Genomic DNA, 19,391 nt, shown 5'->3' on the forward strand with positions numbered 1-19,391 from the left:
ATTTATATCAGCATGCTAATGTTATATGTAACTTTTTAGCAGCTAGCTAGCTTCTATGTGTTTTAATGGATCTGATGGATAAAAGTGTTAGCAGCAAGCTAACAATAATGACCTACAATATTCTTTTTGCCCTGACAGCATTCGTGTTGCATATAAACAACAAACCGATTTGATGTAGACATATAAGAAGAGGAGTCAACCAAAGGAGATATTTTTGTGTACAGGCAGAAGGCATCACGGACTGGCAAGACAGCAGAGGTGCTATGGGTGATCCTCGAGGGTTATGACCTTCAGGTATGTCTAGGATTAACTGCACAACAGTGATCACATTTTGTTTGTTACTGAAACTTTAATATTAGTTGATACTATGTATTATTAATTGCCAGTTTTTTTGTAAGTGTTTCCATTGAAACTCTCCTGGTAATTGTATTGATGGTGTTTTGCAGGAAGAAGAGGAGCCAGATTTTGATGATGCTCCTGTTGCTCTCCTTACATCGGGTCCCGACCCCTTCAGCTGCGAGAACATCTTTGAATTGGGTGCAGAGGATTTCTGAGGCATTTATGTTGTTGTTTGGCCTGACATATGCCTTTCAATTTAGAATATCCCAAAAAACCCACGCACACCTTCTTATAACAGAACCTTTTTATGTGTCTGGATGACAACAAACCTCTGAACCGTCCTTACTCACCTTAAAAAATTATTTGTTGAAATAAACGATTTGTTGTTGACTTGTTAACTCTGTAACGCTGTTCTTTAAAGCTTTGATGTAATCTTTTATTTTGTCAGCTGTTTTACAAGAAATATAAATGATGTGATACCTCTTAAGTTTTTTCTCATCTCACTCTTTTTAAATAGAAATCTTACATAGATTTGAATGTTTCTTGTAGAGTAACTTTCAGTTTAAAGTCAGTTTGTTAAACAGAACCAGAAAATCAGTATATGTGGTCAATGATTGAAAATAAGTAGTGCTCACTTAAAAAAGGTTAGCTATTAAGTATTACCTACTCAGAATAATCAAGCGGAGTTAACTTAAAAAAGTAAGCTTATTAAGTATTTTTACTCAGAATAATTAAGTTGAACTCTTTCACCAATATTAAGTGCCACTGAACTTGATTTTTAAGGCTTAAAACTTAATTTTATTTTGTGTTGTGGAGTGAAAATAATTTAGTACATAGAGGTTAAAAGATTTAAGTATAAACATATTTGATATAAGTTCAGAGAACTTAAAAATTATGAAAACGATAACAAATAAATCAGTATAGCCGATGTATCATTTTTAAGTTAAGTTTACTTAAAAATAATAATATATGTACTCAATTTTATTATGTAATCGGTTACATCAAAAGTTTTAAGTACTCTGAACTTGTTCAGGTTTACAGGTGTGAACAAGTTCAGAGTACTTAAAACTTTTGATGTAACCGATTACATAATAAAATTTGAGTACATATATTATTATTTTTAAGTAAACTTAACTTAAAATGATACATCGGCTATACTGATTTATTTTGTTATCGTTTTCATAATTCAAATATTTTTATACTTAAATCTTTTAACCTCTATGGTACTAAATTATTTTCACTCAACAACAAAAATAAAATTAAGTTTTAAGCCTTAAAAATCAAGTTCAGTGCACTTAATATTGGTGAAAGAGTTCAACTTAATTATTCTGAGTAAATAATACTTAACTTACTTTTTTTAAGTTAACTCCACTTGATTATTCTGAGTAGGTAATACTTAAATAGCTAACTTTTTTAAGTGGCACTACTTATTTTCAATTATTGACCACATATACTGATTTCTGGTTCTGTTTACAAACTGACTTTAAACTGAAAGTTACTCTACAAGAAACATTCAAATATATGCAAGATTTCTATTAAAAAGAGTGAGATGAGAAAAACTTAAGAGGTATCACATCATTTATATTTCTTGTAAAACAACTGACAAAATAAAAGATTACATCAAAGCTTTAAAGAACAGCGTTACAGCGTTTTAAGGTGAGTAAGGACGGTTTCAGAGGTTTGTTGTCATCCAGACACCATAAAAAGGTTCTGTATGAGAAGGTGTGCGTGAGTTTTTTGAGGGATATTCTAAACTGAAAGCATATGTCAGGCCAAACAACAACATAAATGCCTCAGAAATCCCTCTGCATCCAATTCAAAGATGTTCTCGCAGCTGAAGGGGTCGGGACCCCAAATGTAAGGAGAGCAACAGGAGCATCATCAAAATCTGGCTCCTCTTCCTCCTGCAAAACACCATCAATACAATTTACCAGGAGATGTTTCAATAGAAACACTTACAAAAAACTGGCAATTAATAATACATAGTATCAACTAATATCAAAGGTTTCAGTAACAAACAAAATGTGATGACTGTTGTGCAAGTTATTAATCCTAGACATACCTGAAGGTCATAAGCCTCGAGGATCACCCGTAGCACCTCTACTGTCTTGCCAGTCCGTGATGCCTTCTGCCTGTACACAAAAATATTTCCTTTGGTTGACTCCTCTTCTTATATGTCTACATCAAATCGGTTCTGTTGTTTATATGCAACACGAATGCTGTCAGGGCAAAAAGAATATTGTAGGTCTTAACTGAAGTTCTCGACCATTATTGTTAGCTTGCTGCGAACACTTTTATCCCATCAGATCCATTAAAACACATAGAAGCTAGCTAGCTGCTAAAAAGTTACATATAACATTAGCATGCTGATATGAATTATATGGTTATGTAGAACATGGAGTTGTCTTCAACATAAACAATTGATTGTTGTTTACTTTGCACATGAACATATTTTGGGGGAAATAACCCACTAACTAGCTCTTTAGCTCTTTAGCTTCCTAGCCGCCAGCGCCACAGTCGGTGCAACTAAACTTGCTACTTGACAGCCAAAACGTGATTACTCAATAATAATTACAAAGAGGGAAATTAGCCACTTCTTATCGCAATTTCACTTGCTCCCGCAATTTGTCGCAACAAACACCTAAAAAACACTGTTTACTTACCAGATAAGGGACGCTTAGCAGCGACAGGATTACAAAAATATCTCTTTGGTGGGGTGACCAGACGTCCTCTTGTTACCATTTACATGCGTCCGCAGTGATTGCAAAATCGTCCGGGATTTTTGCCTCGTCGGATATTTGTTTCCTCTGGGTCCTTCACAAACTAGTTTTTACGCCCTTACAAGTTTAGGAAAGAATCTCTCCCTTACGTTCCACCTTCTAGCACAAGCTCTGACTGTAGCGAGGAACTGTCATTGGTAGACCGGCCTCTCAGTGTTGCCAGATGCACGATAATTATCCTCCAAAGACGATCATTTTGAGCATTTAATACGATACTTCACCATTTCCAATCTGGCAACACTGAGCACCGTGTCGCTTCCACTAGTTCTATTGTTTACAACAGCACATTGACATCTGCATGTGGAAAAGATGTCAAAATTCCGTCGCGGGGGGAGAGGGCGGGGTCATCTGTATGCTACACACTACCACGCCCTCCCCGCGACGAAGTGTCCTCTTTTCACAAACTCAAATATGGTCACCATACGAAGTTGGTCGACTCCTCTTCTACAGGAGGAACATGCTTATAGAAGTCTAACTGATACTATACAATTATTAAGTCTGCTGTCTCCGTCTCTGATCACAAGGATCTCTGATTCTGTTCTGAACTAGTCCTGCAATGACGTTGATGACGTCAGATGTCACGTTTGAATGAAACAAAAAAAATATGAGTTATCAGGCAATGTTTTACTCAAAAAAATACATTCCAATACAATTAAAACGTCTTCACTTGCTCAGAAAACTAATTCATTTAAAGTTGGGTCAACTAAATGCCAGGTTTTAAGTACTGAATACATAATGTTAATAAGTTAGTAGAACTGTTTGGGTTACAGTGTGTGTATCTGTTGCACTGACAGACTACTCTGTCTCAGAATGCATTATGTAGTTTCCTCCTGAGGTCATTATGATCTCCTCATAACATAAGTCAAACCAATGCAATTAGTGCCTTCCATTGTCATTAATTAATATGATTATGTTTTACTAGTGCTGTCAGTTTAACGCGTTATTAACGGCGTCAACGCAAACCCATTTTAACGCCGTAAATTTTTTTATCGCGAGATTAACGCGATTTTTTTTTTAATAATTTTTTTTTTTTTTTTTTTTTTTTTTTTTAGATTAACATTCTTTTTGTCCTCGCAGACTGTGTAGTAGGCTAAGGTTACTGTTTGAGTGAATGGTGAGCGCGATACGGCGAAATGGATGATAAAAAGCTTCTGAATGGAAAGTTTACTTTTAAAAGTTGTGTTGTGCAAAAGAAGCGAGCTTCACTGTTGTCTGAAAATGTCAACAGGCAGCTGCTGAAAGCAAAGAAGTAGTAGGCTTACCTTTTATTGGTAACCTAACTGTTACAGTTCACTGTTTCTGAAATAAGAGGCCTGACTGCTATGTTCCCAGCAACTTGGAAAAAAGAAATATTAAGCCATGGTTTAATTGCACTATAGGCTGAGTCCTTGTTTACCTGAAATGTGCACTTTATAATTTTATTTTGTACCGCCCTGTTTGGCAATGTTGGTTTTCAATAAAAAAAAACATTTGCATAAAGCAAGCCAATCCACTTTTCAATGTTGATAAGGGGATTCAAATAAAAATAAAATGATGGAAAAAATAAATAAACGAAGGGACATTTAGAATAGATAAAAATTTGCGATTAATCGCGATTAATTTTGAGTTAACTATGACATAAATGCGATTAATCGCGATAAAATATTTTAATCGTTTGACAGCACTATTTTTTACATTATATTTCAAACACAGTAATATACAGGTATAACCTATGATTGTGACACAGCAAGCTACACTGTGTATGAAAAACAGTAATACATATACAATATCACATTTGAACTCCGACAAATCATGAGAGAAATGAAAATATTCAGTTTATTATATACTTATTAGATATAGCCTTTCACAAATAATACTCCCATGACAAACCAGATTCTTTTGGGTGAGCACGCCTAAAACTATCCCAAAGAAGTTCACCACTTATCCCTTCTTAGAGTTTAATGACAAATCTTCAAAGGTTCTTCAACCCCCACAGAACCTTATCCCGTGTCTTATTCCCACAGAGGACACATCAAGTCTTCCTCGATGCTGGTGAACCAAACTCAGTCAGAGTCAAAATAACAAGCAATACTATCTGATGGTAAAGACTTGGGCTTTGTGAGCGCATAATCACCTAGCTTTGAGGTTACGGAGCCATTAATCAATGAAAGCAAACAGAGTGACAGTGCAAGCCTGCGCTAATGAATTTAAAGCAGCCCCCAGCGTCTTTAAGTGTCAATCCCGGGATTTGTTTGAATAGGGATTACATTTTGAGGAGAAGTTTGTCATCGTCTTAGTTCCCCCGAGACGAGACAGCACACGCTTGATGGCCTGGCCTTCAGTGAGGCACACAACAGCACAAATTCTTAGATGATGATATGATGTGATTGTTGTGTATGATTGTGATTGTGAAAGTCATTTTGTTGTTATGGTTAGAATAGACAGACACATGTATCCAAATCAATTATATTATATGTAAATATAATAATATAAAAGTTGGTATAAAGAGGACAAGGACTTTGCAATTGTTTTCAGCAATCTGGAATAAGGCCTTACAATAATGATTAGATGACTCAAATAATGAATGATTGTGATCAATGTACCATTTGAGGTCTTCAATGGCAAATTATAATAACGTTTTCTCAATGTTTACATATGATGCTCTGCTTTTGAATACTTAAAAACTGATACTGATAAAAACGTATAAACTGATAAAGCTCACTTAAACAGATTTTCTTGATTTTTTGATCCTTGAAATGGCTCGTCCAAGAAAATACCATTTGGCATTTTAATATTAAATCCTTTTAGGAAGGATGATCGGCAATGTTTTGCATATCTGAACCAGGCAGTATTGATAGTCACTTGGCATTCAGCTTGATATGATTAGTAATTGGATATGCTCCCTCGATTCATGAAAGAGCTTTGGAAGATTAAAATTATCCAACACACAATGGCGTTGAGTCACTGCCTAAGGCAATCTCACAATCTCACAAGTGTTTTGAAATTATAGATTAATTTGCTGATATCTGAGTGCAATACATCACTTTATGTTCTATCCACATGGTGTCTTAATCTCTACCTTGCTCATTCACACTCACACACACACAATGATATACCACATATACATGTGTATCAGACGTGAGTACCTGTAGTAGGCCCTTATTCAGCCTGTTCTATGCTGTATGGATATAAACAGACCCAACAACAGAAGACATTTATGGAGACGGAGGGGGGTAATGGAGGAAAATGTGGAAAAACAATGAGGCGTGCCATTTCAGAACCTGTGTGCTCCTCGCTAACATCTTTTACTTGCTTGGCCAGTAGTGGAGCTAGCAGCAGGACACTTGCCAGACATGGAGGGGTTAAGTTGAGAGAAGTTTGTGAGCGAAACACATGAGGCCACAGGATTCTGCCTCTGCTCTTGCCTCTTATGCTTTAGGGTATGCTTTTTTTATGCTTTTGACTTGTACTTTTCCCCATTTAAGCCAACAGAGACTAGCAATCACACACACGCACACACACACACACACACACACACACACACACACACACACACAAAGAGAGAGAGAGAGAGAGAGAGAGAGAGAGAAAGAGACAGAATAGCAATCTTACACACTACACAAATCAGACACACACATACACACACAGACAAAATAGCAATCGTACACACTACACAAATCACACCCACACACTTACACACACAGACAGAATAGCAATCGTACACACTACACAAATCACACACACACATACAGAATAGCAATCGTACACACTACACAAATCACACACACACATACACACACAGACAGAATAGCAATCGTACACACTACACAAATCACACACACACATACACACACAGACAGAATAGCAATCATACACATTACACAAATCACACACACACATACAGAATAGCAATCGTACACACTACGCAAATCACACACACACATACACACACAGACAGAATAGCAATCGTACACACTACACAAATCAAAGAGAACAGGCATGCACCTGCACTTCAAAGTCAGAGGTCACGTTCTATCAAATGATACACATACATGCACAGAGAGAGAGAGAGAGCTAAGAGAGAGAGAGAGAGAGATTGACATTGGTAATGATGATGTCATATCACCTCTTGATTTTAAACTGATTTTAGAAACGCTCTGATCTTGACACTTTTTTTATTGTTACAAAACAAACAGCAAAGTAAACAGAACATCAACGGACAGGCAGTCAAAACGACTCACAGCAACAGGGGGCCTAATAAGGGGGTACTTAGAGGGGTACTAAGAGGGGTACTAAGGGAGTGGAATCAATGACAGTACAAGCAGGCCACAGTGCTCCGGCTATTTGCTGCATAAGATGAGAACCCCTTTGGCAGTGGTGGGGGGTCTCCTCTCTGCTCTGCAGAAGACACGAACGGAAGTTGTAAACAATTTTCATTCAAAATATTCAACTAAACAACTAAAATGTGTGTTCAGTCAGGCAGATTGGGCCCAAGGTGGGCCTCTTTGTAACTGGAAGAACTATGGGGCCGAGTAGACAGTTGAATTTTGCTATTGTTGCTAACACTCGCCTAAAGGGCTTCATGGCAGCTGTAGTTATTTGATAAATGAATATTCCAGCACCATCATGATTCATTGGAAAACCACCTAAAGGTGCCGGCCCCCCAAAACGGCTTGCAAGTTCTTGCGGTGGAAAAGCGCATATGTGTGCGTCTATGAGTCAGATGTTGCAGTATGAATATTTCAGCATCATTCTCCACACTCCTCCATTCCCTCAGGCTGCTGGGGAGCTGATATGGGATGCTGCATTACCGTGGCGATAAGGCCCATTTGAGAATCTTGGCAGTGCGGCTATGATAACAAATTAATAAGCAAACAAGAGGCACGCAGGCACTAAGAGAGTGTGGGCTTGTTAAGGCACAGTTGAAAATTCATTTGTTTATCCATCAAATGGCTTGTGTGCAGCAGTTACGTTATGTCACGTACATCATTTAGGCCATTTGAGTCATGTCTTAATAACGAATATAACCACTATCTCCACTTTAAACTTTTCATTCTTTAGTAGAAGTCGACTAAAATGACAGCAATGGTATCATATATTTTATTGGAAATAATACAGACTTGGCCGTGAAGCTCATCTTAAGGCGAAGGTTTTTTTAATGATAAGGTAGGATTTCAGGACAGTCACTTAACATGTTTCCGCGTTTAAACACTGTTTTGTTTGTCTATATTAAATAGTTTTTTACCGCTTGCTGAAAATGTGACCAATCCTACCTGTTAGAGCCATAAATAAGATGTGTATTATTTCTGGAATAATATTATTTTGTATTATCTTGTTATTATAATGAATATCTGTAAAGTAGAGACTCTTATTTTGACACGTTGTTTTGACCATGTGAAGAGAGCACGCTTAGTTAGAAGGAACGGAGAAGCACGGAGGTTCACAGTTTTTTGACCGTGCTAGCTTAATTGTGTTAAGACAGATATACAAGAATCATTTATTTATGTATGTACATGGATACCTGAATCTTTAAGAAGATAAAGACATTTAAACTTTTAAGCTTTTGCATGCGTTCAATACTTTCCCCGAGTGCTTCAAAAGATGACACAGATATCGGATCTGCTGCCATTACACTACCAATTAGACTTCATCCTACTCTGGTTCAGTGGCAGTGTTACTGCAAAATGTAACTGAATCCCCTGCAATGACTGAATTTACCATTAGTAAGGAAATGTATTGCAGCAATGGCTAATCTATTACTACAACAGGTTAATTTAGGCCAAACACTGGTGCCGTTTTTCCTTGTTGTTTTGTAATTGCAAAGTAAGATATTGTCAGTAATGTCAACACTTCTCACAATGTTGAATAGAATTTCACACCTGAACACAGACACATCAATTGCTATCAGCTGAAGCCAGTTAGGATTCAGACAGAGGAGCTGTGCCTATAAAAGACCAGCTTGGTTGTTTGGGAGTCAAAGCTGGGCTGGGCTGGGCTGTGGTGAGGAGAGTGCTGTGTTTGGGATTTTGATTCAAACCATTGATGTTGACTATGACTCTTGGCGTGACAGTCAGGTACACATTCAGTTATTTGTCTTTAGGTTGTCTTTTTCAATGAATTACCTGTCTAAACAAGATGTGTTCAACAGGTTGCTTTGGATATGCCTTTTCCTAAGTGAAATATGCTGTCAGCAACGTCAACAAGGTATGAGTTGGTTTTCTTTTTAGTTAAAACCCATATGGAGTATATCTGTAATTGAAGCCCTTGTTTTGTTCTAGGGCTGGAAGGTCCCCAGAGATTTGGGAACTATAAATACAATCCTAGGCCTGCCGGTAGTGACTCTGTACCGTCCATGAATGACTTCAGCTCAACCAAAGGTGAAGGTGTCCCAAGTTATAATGGACCTGCTAAGGAAACCCCATTTTTTAGTAAAGCAGAGGTTCTTCATGCTCCAACAAGCCAGAGGCTGATGCCATCAAGCCAGGTATGGATGCCCTCTACCCAGGTGAGCCAAGATGGCATGTCTAAAATCCAGGCAAACCCAGTGTGGACTCACCATACCCCTACTCAGGAGAGCCAGGGTCAGCAGTCTGTAAGCCAGGCAGCCAAGATGGCACAGGCCCAGATGCCCCCAGGATGGGCCAAGATGCCACCAGCCCCAGTGAACCAGGCAGCCAAGATGCCCCCAGGATGGGCCAAGATGCCCCCGGCCCCAGTGAACCAGGCAGCCCAGATGCCCAAGGTGCAGGCCCAGATGCCCCCAGCATGGGCCAAGATGCCCCCAGCCCAAGTGAGCAAGGCAGCTAAGATGCCCCAGGCCCAGATGCCCCCAGCATGGGCCAAGATGCCACCAGCTCCAGTGAGCCAGGCAGCCCAGATGCCCCAGGTGCAGTCCCAGATGCCCCCAGCATGGGCCAAGTTGCCCCCAGCCCCAGTGAACCAGGCAGCCCAGATGCCCCCAGGATGGGCCAAGATGCCCCCAGCCCAAGTGAGCAAGGCAGCTAAGATGCCACAGGTGCAGGCCCAGATGCCCCCAGCCCCAGTGAGCCAGGCAGCCCAGATGCCCCAGGTGCAGTCCCAGATGCCCCCAGCATGGGCCAATTTGCCCCCAGCCCCAGTGAGCAAGGCAGCTAAGATGCCCCAGGCCCAGATGCCCCCAGCATGGGCCAAGATGCCACCAGCCCCAGTGAACCAGGCAGCCAAGATGCCCCAGGTGCAGTCCCAGATGCCCCCAGCATGGGCCAAGATCCCCCCAGCCTCAGTGAACCAGGCAGCCCTGATGCCCCAGGTTCAGGCCCCGATGCCCCAAGCATGGGCCAAGATGCCCCAGGTGCAGTCCCAGATGCCCCCAGCATGGGCCAAGATGCCCCAGTGAACCAGGCAGCCCAGATGCCCCAGGTGCAGTCCCAGATGCCCCCAGCATGGGCCAAGATCCCCCCAGCCCCAGTGAACCAGGCAGCCCTGATGACCCAGGTTCAGGCCCAGATTCCCCCAGCACCAGTGAACCAGGCAGCACAGATGCCCCAGGTGCAGGCCCAGATGCCGCTTCCTCAAATGACTGCATCAAACCTTATTAAGGGTAGTCTTGGCAGCTCCTCCATGGATGCCGGTGGATAAACCACTTATGGTGATGCTGAGGGTCCCTCATCAGGGCAAGAGCGCTTCCTTGTGATCACAGAGCCATCAGGTTTTCAAACGTGCTAGGTGGTTAAATCCTTCAATCGTTACGTGCTTGGAAAAAGGGTCTTTTCCCAAACCACCTACATCCCACTGGACTTCCTTCCAACTGATGCTGCTGATCCGGTTGCTTATGACCCCAGTTTTGCTGGACATGAAGCCCAGGCTGACCAAACTGTGGATGTCAAAGGGTGACTTTGAGAGCGCTTTGTCATAATGTGTGAATTTAAATTCTAATGCCTTTTTTTTTCTTTTTTTTTTCTCTCTCTACAGAAAATGATTGGTTTGCCCAGTGCCATATAGGTATTGTTTTATTTGAAATTCTGTTCCTCATTCTGTGTTCTTTCCAGGTCCTGGACTCAAACCTTGATGGATATCTACGCTTGACTTAATATTGTAGATGAAACAATAAAGGCTTTTCTCTAATTTTGTATGTTTCCAATGTTGAAAATATTGATTTTCTAAAGCTCACTTGAATTGAGTGGGATGTTGGCTCCATGTATAGCATGTCACATAGTTAGGGTTAGTCATAGCCTTATTGGACAAACTCATGAAGGGATGTCTGGAAGTATCATTTATCTTGGGTTCTAAATGACAAGCCAAGGTTCTTATGCTAAAAAAAAATTCTGAAGTCCTCTAATCTTAATCATCTGAACTTTCAATTGACTTGTTCACCACTAAATGTAATCGATTTGGACCTGGATTTATCAATTGAACAACAGTATTGTTTTGGAGACCTTCACGCAATGCTTTTGTTTGGTATGCATGTTAATTAACCACTTAAAAATAAAGTGTGCATTCTTTTCAACCGTTACCCCTATAGGTGTGTCTGCACATCATTGGCTATTCCACATGACCATATGGCTCTATAAATTGTGCTTTACCTTACACACTGCATCAGTGTTTCAAAGATCTTCTCCAGTAAGTCAAATATGGATGGCTTTGTCCTCTTTGAAATCTAGAAATGTTTCTATTTGCAGAATAAATCTATTGGACTATTGTCTGGTGATATTTACTAATTTGTCAGCTTTTGTCTATAACCATTATTGACTTCATGAGAGGGGAAGGCCATTCTTTCTGAAAATGCAAGTATGACCAACACATTGTCCACCACCTCAGACATTGTGCAATGAATTTCTCAGCTTACCGAAACAGGTAGGAGGTTATGATTTGGATCCAGGGCATACTGAACACCTCTTGGGTTTTGTTTTTCACAGCAGAGAAAAGAAACTAGTCCTAACAGCTAATGAACTACAAGAAAGCCCAAAATTGCTGAACAGAGGACTTTGTGCAGATCAAGATCATGCCTCAAAAAGTAGTCCCTGCTACACTGAATCCACACAAGGGATCAGAATATACCCCTTCAATCCTTTTAGGAAAATGTTTACATGCTATGACATTTCTGGAGCTGCCAGAAAATATCCTTAATAACAAATATAACCACTATCTCCACTTTAAACGTTTCATTCTTTAGTACAGGTCCACTAAAATGACAACAATGGTATCATATCCTTTATTGGAAACAATACAGACGTGGCCGTGAAGCTCATCTTAAGGTGAAGGGTTTTTTAATAAGGTAGGATTTCAGGACAGTCACCTAATAATAATTATAAAAATCCATGGCTGGTGTTTATCATGTTTCCGCGTTTAAACACTTGTTTGTTTTGTTTGTCTATATTAAATAGTTTTTTACCGCTTGCTGCAAATGTGACCAATCCTACCAATTAGACTTCATCCTACTCTGGTTCAGTGGCAGTGTTACTGCAAAATGTAACTGAATCCCCTGCAATGACTGAATTTACCATGAGTAAGGAAATGTATTGCAGCAATGCCTAATCTTACTAAAACAGGTATGCTGTTAATTTAGGCCAATCACTTGCTGTTTTTCCTTGTTGTTTTGTAATTGCTAAGTAACATAGAATATTGTCACTAATGTCAACACTTCTCACAATGTTGAATAGAATTTCACACCTGACCACAGACACATCAATTGCTATCAGCTGAAGCCAGTTGGTTAATTAGGATTCAGACAGAGGAGCTGTGCCTATAAAAGACCAGCTTGGTTGTTTGGGAGTCAAAGCTGGGATCTTGTTGTAGCGGTGGTGAGGAGAGTGCTGTGTTTGGGACTTTGATTCAAACCATTGATGTTGATTATGACTCTTGGTGTGACCGTCAGGTACACATTCAGTTTTTTGTCTTTAGGTTGTCTTTTTCAATTAAATACCTGTCTAAACAAGATGTGTTCAACAGGGTGCTTTGGATATGCCTTTTCCTAAGTGAAATATGCTGTCAGCAACGTCAACAAGGTATGAGTTGGTTCACTTTTTAGTTAAAACCCATATGGAGTATATCTGTAATTGAAGCCCTTGTTTTGTTCTAGGGCTGGAAGGTCCCCAGAGATTTGGGAACTATAAATACAATCCTAGGCCTGACGTTAGTGACTCTGTGAACCAGATGCCCAAGGTGCAGGCCCAGATGCCCCCAATATGGGCCAAGATGCCCGCAGCCCCAGTGAACCAGATGCCCAAGGTTCAGGCCCAGATGCCCCCAATATGGGACAAGATGCCCCCAGCCCCAGTGAACCAGGCAGCCCAGATGCCCAAGGTGCAGGCCCAGATGCTGCTTCCTCAAATGACTGCATCAAACCCTATTAAGGGTAGTCTTGGCAGCTCCTCCATGGATGTCGGTGGAGAAACCACTCATGGTGATGCTGAGGGTCCCTCATCAGGGCAAGAGCGCTTCCTTGTGATCACAGAGCCATCAGGTTTTCAAACGCGCTACGTGGTTAAATCCTTCAATCGTTACGTCCTTGGAAAAAGGGTCTTTTCCAAAACCACCTACATCCCACTGGACTTCCTTCCAACTGATGCTGCTGATCCGGTTGCTTATGACCCCAGTTTTCCTGGACATGAAGCCCAGGCTGACCAAACTGTGGATGTCAAAGAGTGACTTTGAGAGCGCTTTGTCATGAAGTGAGTGTTTAAATTCGAATGCCTTTTTTTTCTCTACAGAAAAGGATTGGTTTGCCCAGTTGACCTCCTGTGCCATATAGGTATTGTTTTATTTGAAATTCTGTTCCTCATTCTGTGTTCTTTCCAGGTCCTGGGCTCAAACCTTGATGGATATCTACGCTTGTCTTCATGTTGTAGATGAAAAAATAAAGGCTTTTCTCTAATTTTGTATGTTTCTGTTATTGAAAATATTGATTTTCTAAAGCTCACTTGAATTGAGTGGGATGTTGGCTCCATGTATAGCATGTCAAATATTGTGGGTTAGTTATAGCATTATTGGACAAACTCATGAAGGGATGTCTGGAAGTATCATATTTATCTTAGTCCTCTAATCTTAATCCTCTGAACTTTCAATTGACTTGTTCACCACTACATGTAATCTATTTGGACCTGGATTTATCCATTGAACAACAGTATTGTTTTGGAGACCTTGGTTGGTATGCATGTTAATTAACCACTTAAAAAATAAAGTGTGCATTCTTTTCAACTGTTACCCCCACAGGTGTGTCTGCCCATCATTGGCTATTCCACATGACCATATGGTTCTATAAATTGAGCTTTACCTTACACACTGCATCAGTGTTTCAAAGATCTTCTCCAGTAAGTCACATATAGATGGCTTTGTCCTTTGTAGAAATGTTTCTATTTGCAGAAATCTATTGGACTATTTTGTGGTGTCTGGTGATATTTATTAATTTGACAGCTTTTGTCTATAACCATTATTGACTTCATGAGAGGGGAAGGCCATTCTTTCTGAAAATGCAAGTACAACCAACACATTGTCCGCCACCTCAGACATTGCGCAATGAATTTCTCAGCTTACCGAAACAGGTAGGAGGTTATGATTTGGGTCCAGTGTATACTGAACACCTCTTGGGTTTAGTTTTCACAGCAGAGAAAAGAAACTAGTCTTAACAGCTATTGAACTACAAGAAAGCCCAAAAATGCTGAACAGAGAACTTTGTGCAGACCAAGATCATGCCTCAAAAAGTAGTCCCTGCTGCACAAGGACTGAATCCACACAAGGGATCAGAATATACCCCTTCAATCCTTTTAGGAAAATGTTTACATGCTATGACATTTCTGAGGCTGCCAGAAAATATCCTTAATAACAAATATAACCACTATCTCCACTTTAAACGTTTCATTCTTTAGTACAGGTCCACTAAAATAACAGCAATGGTATCATATCCTTTATTGGAAACAATACAGACGTGGCCGTGAAGCTCATCTTAAGGTGAAGGGTTTTTTAATGATAAGGTAGGATTTCAGGACAGTCACCTAATAATAATTATAAAAATCCATGGCTGGTGTTTATCATGTTTCCGCGTTTAAACACTTGTTTGTTTTGTTTGTCTATATTAAATAGTTTTTTACCGCTTGCTGCAAATGTGACCAATCCTACCAATTAGACTTCATCCTACTCTGGTTCAGTGGCAGTGTTACTGCAAAATGTAACTGAATCCCCTGCAATGACTGAATTTACCATGAGTAAGGAAATGTATTGCAGCAATGCCTAATCTATTACTAAAACAGGTATGCTGTTAATTTAGGCCAATCACTTGCTGTTTTTCCTTGTTGTTTTGTAATTGCAAAGTAACATAGAATATTGTCACTAATGTCAACACTTCTCACAATGTTGAATAGAATTTCACACCTGGCCACAGACACATCAATTGCTAGCAGCTGAAGCCAGTTGGTTAATTAGGATTCAGACAGAGGAGCTGTGCCTATAAAAGACCAGCTTGGTTGTTTGGGAGTCAAAGCTGGGGTCTTGCTGTAGTGGTGGTGAGGAGAGTGCTGTGTTTGGGACGTTGATTCAAACCATTGATGTTGACTATGACTCTTGGCGTGACCGTCAGGTACACATTCAGTTTTTTGTCTTTAGGTTGTCGTTTTCAATTAAATACCTGTCTAAACAAGATGTGTTCAACAGGGTGCTTTGGATATGCCTTTTCCTAAGTGAAATATGCTGTCAGCACCGTCAACAAGGTATGATTGGTTCACTTTTTGGTTAAAACACATATGGAGTATATCTGTAATTGGAAGCCTTTGTTTTGTTCTAGGGCTGGAAGGTCATCGCCAGAGATTTGGGAATTTTTACTACCTTACTAGGCCTGCCGGTAGTGACTCTGTACCGTCCATGAATGACGTCAGCTCAACCAAAGGTGAAGGTGTCCCAAATTATAATGAACCTGCTAAGGAAAACCCATTTTTTAGTAAAGCAGAGGTTCCTCATGCCCCAACAAGCCAGAGGCTGATGCCATCAAGCCAGGTATGGATGCCCTCTACCCAGGTGAGCCAAGATGGCATGTCTAAAATCCAGGCAAACCCAGTGTGGACTCGCCATACCCCTACTCAGGAGAGCCAGGGTCAGCAGTCTGTAAGCCAGGCAGCCAAGATGGCACAGGCCCAAATGCCCCCAGCCCCAGTGAGCCAGGCAGCCCAGATGCCCAAGGTGCACGCCCATGTGCCCCCAATATGGGCCAAGATGCCCCCAGCCCCAGTGAGCCAGGCAGCCCAGATGCCCAAGGTGCAGGCCCATGTGCCCCCAATATGGGCCAAGATGCCCCCAGCCCCAGTGAACCAGATGCCCAAGGTGCATGCCCAGATGCCGCTTCCTCAAATGACTGCATCAAACCCTATTAAGGGTAGTCTTGGCAGCTCCTCCATGGATGTCGGTGGAGAAACCACTCATGGTGATGCTGAGGGTCCCTCATCAGGGCAAGAGCGCTTCCTTGTGATCACAGAGCCATCAGGTTTTCAAACGCGCTACGTGGTTAAATCCTTCAATCGTTACGTGCTTGGAAAAATGGTCTTTTCCCAAACCACCTACATCCCACTGGACTTCCTTCCAACTGATGCTGCTGATCCGGTTGCTTATGACCCCAGTTTTCCTGGACATGAAGCCCAGGCTGACCAAACTGTGGATGTCAAAGAGTGACTTTGAGAGCGCTTTGTCGTGAAGTGAGTGTTTAAATTCTAATGCCTTTTTTTCTCTACAGAAAAGGATTGGTTTGCCCAGTTGACCTCCTGTGCCATGTAGGTATTGTTTTATTTGAAATTCTGTTCCTCATTCTGTGTTCTTTCCAGGTCCTGGGCTCAAACCTTGATGGATATCTACGCTTGACTTTATATTGTAGATGAAACAATAAAGGCTTTTCTCTAATTTTGTATGTTTCTGTTATTGAAAATATTGATTTTCTAAAGCTCACTTGAATTGAGTGGGATGTTGGCTCCATGTATAGCATGTACAATATTGTGGGTTAGTTATAGCATTATTGGACAAACTCATGAAGGGATGTCTGGAAGTATCATATTTATCTTGAGTACTGAATGGCAGTCAGTCAGAATTGTAATTATAAGTAAGTTTACACCTACCAGGAATCTGTTTTGGCATATTGGTGCAGACAATAAACATAACATAACCTCTAATCTTAATCATCTGAACTTTCAATTGACTTGTTCCCCACTAAATGTAATCAATTTGGACCAGGGGGGTATTCGTCGTAGCTCGCTAAGCGGTTTAGCGAGCTAATTTTCAGGCTAAGATAAACACCCCTCTTTTTGGTTCGTGGAAGCAACTTCAGATAAATCACCATAGTAACATATCAATTAGCACTAACCTGCTCCAGCGCAGGCTAACTAAAGTGTAGCTGGATAAGCTTGCCACATCCTTGGAAAAAGGAGGGATCCCATTGACCAAGGACTGATATTAGATGGTTAGATTAGCGTAGGGAGAGAGTTCTTTGAGATCGCCAAGATCCATTATTCCATCATGATGAGTTCTTGTATGAGCGCTACCGATTCAGCCGACAAGGAATAATTAATTTAAAAGACCTTCTCGAGTCATTTATTGCAAACACCACAGTCGAACATTGACTGTTTTGCGAGTCGTACATTTTTGTAGTGTCGGTGATGCGGAGAACAAAGCACTCATAATTATATGAGTGTTATTAGTACACCATAGCATATCATTATTGTAGAATGAAGGTGGACTCATGATAAGAATAGAGAGAAATACAGACAATTTATTTTCACTGCTTCAATTTATTGCATTTGTTATTAATACATTTAGTCATTTAACAAACGCTTTCATTCAAAGCGACTTACAAGGAAATGTAAAACTACACTGAGGAAGGAGGTGAGGGGATTCAAACTATCAATCTTGCAGTTACGAACCGGTAGCGCCGTAGCGGTATCCTGTGTACTAGTGTACACTTGCCGTTAGATATTCATACATAGATATCACTCTATAAACATCCCAACACACCTTGCTCTCACAGGCCATGATTATGGTCTTGTATTCTTCATAAGCGTTCATGTTCATCTCCTGCTCGCCAGTGGAGAAAAAAAGAGCCCTTTTCTTTGAGTTTAGAACCATTATACCGTTAGAAAATCATTGTTTTGGTGATCGACCTTTCCTGCCTTTTGAAGTAGGGCGTGCACGCGCAATTTCCCTGATAAGTTTAGCCTGGTTGAAATTAACCACATGATTTGGAGGCGGATGAGCCGTTGACGAACCGATATTTGCTGTTCTCAATCAGCTTGCTAATGTTAACGGGCTAAAAGGACAATTGATTAACTTAGCTTCAACCCTTACGACGAATGGGGCCCTGGATATATCCACTGAACAACAGTATTGTTTTGGAGCGCTTCACACAAAGCAATGCTTTTGTTTGGTATACATGATAATTAGCCACTTAAAGCATTCTTTTCAACTGTTACACCCATAGGTGTGTCTGCACATCATTGGCTATTCCACATGACCATATGGCTCTATAAATCGTGCTTTACCTTATACACTGCATCAGTGTTTCAAAGATCTTCTCCAGTAAGTCACATATGTATGGCTTTGTCCTCTTTGAAATCGAGAAATGTTTCTATTTGCAGAATGAATCTATTGGACTATGTTGTGGTGTCTGGTGATATTTACTAATTTGTCAGCTTTTGTCTATAACCATTATTGACTTCATGAGAGGGGAAGGCCGTTCTTTCTGAAAATGTAAGTACGACCAACACATTGTCCGCTAATGAACTACATGAAAGCCCAAAAATGCTGAACAGAGGACTTTGCGCAGATCAAGATCATGCCTCAAAAAGTAGTCCCTGCTGCACAAAGACTGAATCCACGCAAGGGATCAGAAGAGGTTTGTAAAGGTGGTGAAGCTCCATCTCCAGTAGATCCATACACAGCCTGGTATATACAGTTTTTAAAGGTATTTCAAGTCCATTCTTATCAACTAAGTATGTATTTACACAAATATTTTACAACCACAGAATATTTCACATACATTAACTGACAGTCACTCACAAGCCTTTTTCAATGGCGCACAATGCGGAAAAACACACAGCCAGAGAGGGCATTGCTGAGAATCAGTGGAAGGAAACGACAATGAGGCAGACAGAAACTGAGTCTGGTGTTGGTCTAGCCCTCATTTGGCACAGGAACACCTCAGCAACTCTGAAAAAAAAGGGTCATATCCAGATATTTCAGAGGTTTCGGGTGTCAGTTGACATATTTGCTTTAATTAATCAACAGTGGTGCTGGTATCCTCATTTACCAAGTAATTACAGCTGCCATGGAGTTATTTAATTGAGTGTT

General features: G+C 40.5%; 2 protein-coding genes across 3 annotated transcripts; both read left to right on the plus strand.

The window, feature by feature from the left end:
* The first annotated feature begins 9,077 nt into the window (after positions 1-9,077).
* Positions 9,078-13,950, plus strand: LOC116224084. 2 transcript variants are annotated; one of them, XM_031582762.2, is made up of 5 exons: positions 9,078-9,172; positions 9,247-9,302; positions 9,377-9,422; positions 13,202-13,747; positions 13,875-13,950. In XM_031582762.2, the coding sequence occupies exons 1-4, from the start codon at positions 9,141-9,143 to the stop codon at positions 13,722-13,724; spliced, it is 657 nt and encodes a 218-aa protein (XP_031438622.2). In that variant the 5' UTR covers positions 9,078-9,140; the 3' UTR covers positions 13,725-13,747; positions 13,875-13,950. The 2 variants fall into 2 exon arrangements, with proteins under 2 accessions (XP_031438622.2, XP_031438621.2); XM_031582761.2 differs by lacking the exons at positions 9,078-9,172; positions 9,247-9,302; positions 9,377-9,422 and adding exons at positions 12,914-12,951; positions 13,026-13,081 and having other exon boundaries at positions 13,156-13,747.
* A 1,585-nt stretch (positions 13,951-15,535) lies between these two features.
* LOC122130229 lies at positions 15,536-16,955 on the plus strand. Its single transcript, XM_042704885.1, has 4 exons — positions 15,536-15,648; positions 15,723-15,778; positions 15,853-16,753; positions 16,880-16,955. Exons 1-3 carry the CDS (start codon positions 15,617-15,619, stop codon positions 16,728-16,730), a joined length of 966 nt encoding a protein of 321 aa, XP_042560819.1. The 5' UTR covers positions 15,536-15,616; the 3' UTR covers positions 16,731-16,753; positions 16,880-16,955.
* The last annotated feature ends 2,436 nt before the right edge of the window (positions 16,956-19,391 follow it).

The sequence above is a fragment of the Clupea harengus genome, unplaced genomic scaffold, assembly GCF_900700415.2.
Source record: "Clupea harengus unplaced genomic scaffold, Ch_v2.0.2, whole genome shotgun sequence".
Classification (NCBI taxonomy): Eukaryota; Metazoa; Chordata; class Actinopteri; order Clupeiformes; family Clupeidae; genus Clupea; species Clupea harengus.